Raw genomic sequence first — 5,634 nt, 5'->3', positions numbered from 1 at the left:
TTATTCATCTACACCAGAAAAAAAGGAAAGTCGTATCAACCATCGTGTGGTTACTTCAGGGACAACTATAATATGGGGGCGTCTGGAGCGGGGGGAGGGGGAGGCCATTGTGCTGAAATCTGAGGAGCGCACTCACCCCCACATCGGCCTGTCCCCGGGCCTGTCCCCGGGCCTGCCCCGGGCCTGCCCCGAGTGGCTTCGTCTCTCGCTGTCCCCCCGTGGATAACGGCCGCGCTGGCCTGGCCAGGCCCCTGGGCTCGGGTCACACCGGCGCCGAGGAGGACAGGCTCCCCGCGACCGCCCGCCGACCCGGACCAATGAGGGAGTTGCGTAACGTGACAAATAGCGTAACGAACGGCTCCGGCCTCGTTTCCACCGTTACGTTATGCGTAAAGTAGCCCAACCAACTTCTGTGCTGACGACACGTTCCGTTAGTTTCTAGCTTGAGAAAGTGACGCAGTTGAAAACAGCTTACTTTGGCGGTTCTCTCCTTTTGGTTTTCCTGCCTGCGGCCCAAGAGGGCATGCATGTTACATGATGTAATTGGATGCTTGTGTGGGTGAGGCCACAGGATAATTGTGAAAACGACGTTTGGTGTTGCAGAGCGGCTGCTGGGGCCGAGCACGTGGCGGGAGCAGTGGGTGGTGCTGTACGACGACTCGACGCTGTCCTGGTACAAGGAGAAGGGCCGGCCCTGCCCCGAGGGCTCGGTGCGCGTCCGCGAGTCGCCCGACCTGCTGGCCGTGTCGCAGTACACGCAGCGCATCCCGGACCGGCCCGACCTGCCCAAGGGGAACAAGGTGGCGCAGCTCATCGCCGTAGGCAGCCGCCGGCCCAGCCGCCACAAGGTGCACTGGCTGCTGGCCAAGAGCACCGAGGAGTGCCAGTGAGTACGCACGACCCCACAGCTCTACCCGCCAAGGGAGTTCACGGTGATGAGCTATTTTCCGAATGAAGGGGAAGGGGAGGAATTCAATACGGCGACCTGCCGACGTCTGCTTCCGGACTATAACAAACCGCAAGTCGTTGGCACGGTTTCACGGGTAAAGGATTTTTCAGGTTTCCCCCTTTAAATTAATAAAGGACACTAAAGACTTCTTTTCAGTATTGGCGGGGATACGCGAGCAACCGTGCGCTTGGTCCTGGCTTTGTGATGGTCCGGGAGCGGGCGTCGGCCGGTCACCGTAATGGGTTCCTCCTCTTCTTCTTATTGGGAAAATAGCTCATTTTATGGTGTCTCAAATGTATACGCCTTATAAGGCGTTTGCTACAAAGGACCCAGAGCGACATTCGGCGTCTACTTTTGAGACAAGCTTTTGGGGTGTGGATTCTGGACAGCTTTGCCCCCCTCCCCCATACCATTCCCACATCACAGCAGAGGTCCTTTGATTTACACACCTTGAAAGGCGCTCACGTCCTCTACACCACTGAAGGGTGCTCGCATCCTCATAGAGTCTATGCTCATAGCTGGGGCTGTGATGTGGGCAGAGATGTATTGTAAAGAAGCTTTAAGCCAAAAGCTACCTCAAGAGGAAACGCCGAATGTCACTCTGGATTCTGTAGCAAACGCCTTAAAACGTATACATTTTTTGAGACACCCCCAAATTACAGTGTGGTCAAAATCGCAACAACACTGGAGCGCATGCAAAGAAACAGCCGATGCACGTTCTTGCCTCATTGAACTGAACAGGGTATAACACTCAAAACAGGGCAAACAGTTGAGTTAACCTAAGTAAACGCCCGCACTTTCACTGCTTTGTTTCGAAACGCAATTCCCGTCTCCGCCTGGAACTTGCAGCAGGCCCGCCGCCTGTCGGAGCGAGGGTAGGCCAGCCCGTCGCACGGGCGTGTACGGCGGGCTGGCCTACCCCTGACTACGCAGGCGTTTCGGGCGTTTAATGGTCAGGAAAGGATAGAAAGTTAAATTTGACACGCTTTCTTACTTCTTACGTCTGAAAAGAACTTTAATACGCAACGACTGTGTGGGCTGCCGTCGCCAGTCAAAGCAGACCTGTCCGTCCCAGCAGTCGGCAGCAGTCCCAGTCCCAGCGGAGCGCCGGGCTGGGCGGGCCGGCCCGTCGCGCGGGCGCGTAATGCGGGTTGGCCTACCCCCGACTATGCAGGCGTTCGGGAGGTAGAGGGAATTGCTTCACGGGCGGAGGGAGAGCGCAGCGCAGAAAACGGGGCGCTGGCGCTGGTAACTATCATTTTCTCTGAGGAAAAGGGGGTAAAGTACCAGGAAAGGAGGGGGCATGTAGGAGAGCAAGCCAAAATCGCACGCCTATTGGCGCCGGCACAAGAACAGACACGCCTTTGTTTGTTTTTGTTATTTTACTTTTGAATACCTACTCTTCTATGGTAGTTTCCCGTAGTCCTGTTATCACTATCTTGCAGTCTTTATTTTTTTTATTTTAAGTGGTTTGCAAAGAGGGGAATAGAGAGAAGAGGGGGGCGATCGCGAGAGGGATTGTCGCGCACGTAGCCAGGCTGGTGCTGGGCCGGCGGTTGGAGTCGATAGGCGCCGCCGCCCACTACAAGCCATCTGCGTGTATGAGCCCAGCTCCCCCTGCTCCTCGCCGCCTCGCTCAGACAGAGGAGCGGTGGGGACGGGTTACTGGCCCACCAGTACTCTGAACCCAGCCCTCCCCTTCCCTCCCAGACAGATGGTCCTCCGCCCCCCTCCCCCGATTCCCTCTTCCCCATCCCGCCCCTCTCTTATTCATCTACATGTACACTGGTGCACCAGAAAAAAAAGGAAAGTCGTATCAACCATCGTGTGGCTACTTCAGGGACAACTATAATATGGTTAAAAAAAATAAAAGTCCTACAGTTGTCGGAACTATACTCTCGTTTTCAGAACAATTTTAACGTTACATCGACCATCACTTTATGGTTGTCCCTGAAGTAACCATACGATGGCTGTGACAACTTTTCATTTTTCTAGGTGCACTCTACCGACGCGCGCCCACGACTCGCGAGTACTTATTTTCTTGCCATTTTGATGCGATGGTGCGAGGCAGCTGTCGGTGCTGCCCCGGGGACTAGCGGGGACCGGCTGGGACCGGCTGGGACCGGCGGGTACCGCCGGGGACCGGGCCATGGCTGAGTGAGTAATCCCTCACAAAAACGTCACATCAATATTGATGGGGTGGGGCGGGAATTGAACCACTGGATCAGAGAGGAGGGACAGAGAGAGAGAGAGAGAGATGGTGAGAGAAGGAGAGGCAACGAAGGAGACGGGAGGGGGAAGCGGAACAGTCCAACCCGATCCGTTACCCCTTCTGGTCCGGGCTGTCAGTCGCCTGGACTGGGTTGGGTTAGCCTGGCTGGACTAGGCGAGGGGTCGGGGCGAAAGAGAAGGCAAAGGCCGAAACCAAGCAGGCAGGAAAGGGTAGAGATGGGGGGGGGGGCAAGGGCGAAACACGGAGCAGGAGGCAGGGGATGGGGAGGGGGAGGGTGGTCGGTCGGAAGGAGATGTGCAGATTGCGCACATCACAAGAAGGGGAGGGCCCGTTCCCCCGTTCCCCTCCATTGGCCATGGCGTGCCCGTGTGGCCCGGCCCGGCCCCGCCCGGCCCCGCCAGCCAGCTCTGACAGGATCTTCTCCACTATTGATTTTCTCCCGTGCACATACTGCTGAGTTGCGGATTTCTGCCTGCCTGGCCCGCGGCGGCCCGTCCCGGCCCCGGCCCGCCTCTGTCCCGGCCGTCCGGTCGGATCCGCGGGCGACTTGTAGCGTGGCGTGAGCGTGGCGGTGTGACAAAGGCGGCCCGTAGTCCCGCGCGGCCGTCCCGGGGGGACGGCTCAGGCTCGGGTCCGAGGACCGCTGCGTAGACGGTTAGCGAGCTGCCGCCATGCTGCCGCCAGGGCGCCCCGCCCGCGCGCGTGCTGGAGATGGCTCCTCCAGCAACTCCCTGCCCCTCCAGCACGGCGGAGCACGGCGGAGCACGGCCCCTTCCAGCCCCCACCTCAACGACTGGCACAAAGGGCTGACAAGTGTCTTGGGGACGCCCCCCCCCCGTCCTCCCCGTCTAGTCTCCCCGCTCGGCGACAAGTGGCAGTTAGAATGCAGGCTGAGATATGACACGCCGCGGGGCGGGGCGAGGCAAGGTACGACCTGCGAGGGACAAGGTTGGGGCAAACACGTGTTTTTGGTCCGGGTCAAGGGTGATCTCTCGGATATGATGCGCTGCAAAATTCAGAGATGCGCAATAGTGCTTCGCTGTCAGTCCGGGTGGAAAAACAACAACAACAACAACAACAACAACAACAACAAAACTGACACAGCATCTGACAGCCGAGCGGACGACTGGCGTGCGATGGGGTGGAGCAACGTTTTCTTGATCCCTTAGCGGATCCCATAAATATACGACTGGACGAGGAGTGGGGGGGACAAGTTCGCAGCTTCGTTGGTGCCGAGCCCGCCCAACTAATTTACAATCTTCCTCTTTGGCTGCGACTGGACTAGTGAGTGGATGACAGCCATCAGCCGCACGGTAAGTTGGTACTTCCTGGAAGAAGCAGTAGAGCTCTGTTTACGTAACCAAACGCATTTGTATTTTGAAATAAAAATTAGAGCAGCTACGCTAGCCTTCACCTTTACTGTTTGGGGGTTGGCCCTAGAGAGTGGGAGGGGTGCTTGTTAGTTTCAGTTTATTAGGATTAGGAGTGGGCGTCTTAACGTCGTGACGTCCTTTAGGTGTAGTACAGCACACTTTGCAAAGTAATGATAGGAATTTGCACAACAGTTGTGTTCGTATCATAACAACGACCCATAGACACTATAACTTAGCGCCTTTCAGGAGTTGCAATGCTTATGTTTACTCCAAAGCACTAAATCCTACCTTTCACGATGCTAGAGCACTAAGGCGCCTTAATTAATACTGATTACATTTAGCAGAGTGTACTAATCACATACTAATCTCTAATAAGCTTCCACAGCTCCCTCCGCTGCCACCGCCAAAGGTCGAGAGCAACGGCAACGCGGCCCCCACCAACGGCGCCATCAACGACGAGAAGGACATGAAGTCAGGTGAGCATGTGTCCTGCCCTGGGAGCCAGCACGCTGCTAGCCCTGCTAGCGCGGTGGCGCTGACGAGCGTGTGGCGCTGTGTTGCAGAGGGCACGGTGGACCTGCCCGCGGGGCTGCTGGCGGGGGCGGGCGTGTCTCAGGCGTGGGGCGGCTGGGGCCACGGCGGCGGCTGGGCGGTGGGGGTGGGACTGTGCAGCCACAGCCACCACATGTCCCACATGCACGTCCACCAGCACGCGCCCACGCCGCACGGCCACGCCAGCGCGCACGTCTACGACCACCACCCGGCCTCGGCGACGGCGTACCACCACGACTGCTCTTCCTCGGCCATGGACAGCCTCGGACACCACGACGTGGACCTTGGCGACCTCGACCTGGGTGGCCTCGACTGTCTGGCCGACTTCAGCTTCTAGGGTCGCGGGCGCTGCGACACGCTGCCGGAGATGACAAGCGAGCCGGGAGGAGTCGGTTCGATTTCTGAATTATCTTAGAACCCGCTCAGGTGGTCCCTTTCTCTAACGACGTAGGTTGCTGAAAATACCCGCATATATCTTTGTTCCTACTCTCCAACACAGCAGCTTCGTTCTTACTGTATCCCCGGGG

The 5,634-nt window shown here is 57.7% G+C and overlaps 1 protein-coding gene across 2 annotated transcripts in view; it reads left to right on the top strand.

The window, feature by feature from the left end:
• Positions 1-5,634, top strand: part of LOC113206513 (uncharacterized) — a 15,536-nt gene that overhangs the window by 6,441 nt on the left and 3,461 nt on the right. The window contains exons 3-6 of one of the 2 annotated variants that reach the window (XM_052267987.1): positions 604-886; positions 4,468-4,495; positions 4,932-5,031; positions 5,119-5,558. In XM_052267987.1, coding sequence (XP_052123947.1) covers positions 604-886; positions 4,468-4,495; positions 4,932-5,031; positions 5,119-5,444 — 737 coding nt within the window. In that variant the 3' untranslated portion in view covers positions 5,445-5,558. The remainder of the gene's footprint in view (positions 1-603; positions 887-4,467; positions 4,496-4,931; positions 5,032-5,118; positions 5,559-5,634) is intronic. The other variant, XM_052267988.1, reaches the window with a different exon arrangement.

Source organism: Frankliniella occidentalis, unplaced genomic scaffold, assembly GCF_000697945.3.
Source record: "Frankliniella occidentalis isolate FOCC.00 unplaced genomic scaffold, Focc_3.1 Scaffold62, whole genome shotgun sequence".
Lineage (NCBI taxonomy): Eukaryota > Metazoa > Arthropoda > Insecta > Thysanoptera > Thripidae > Frankliniella > Frankliniella occidentalis.
Note: the sequence above shows the minus strand (reverse complement) of the source record. Positions and strands in the feature narration are given on the sequence as shown.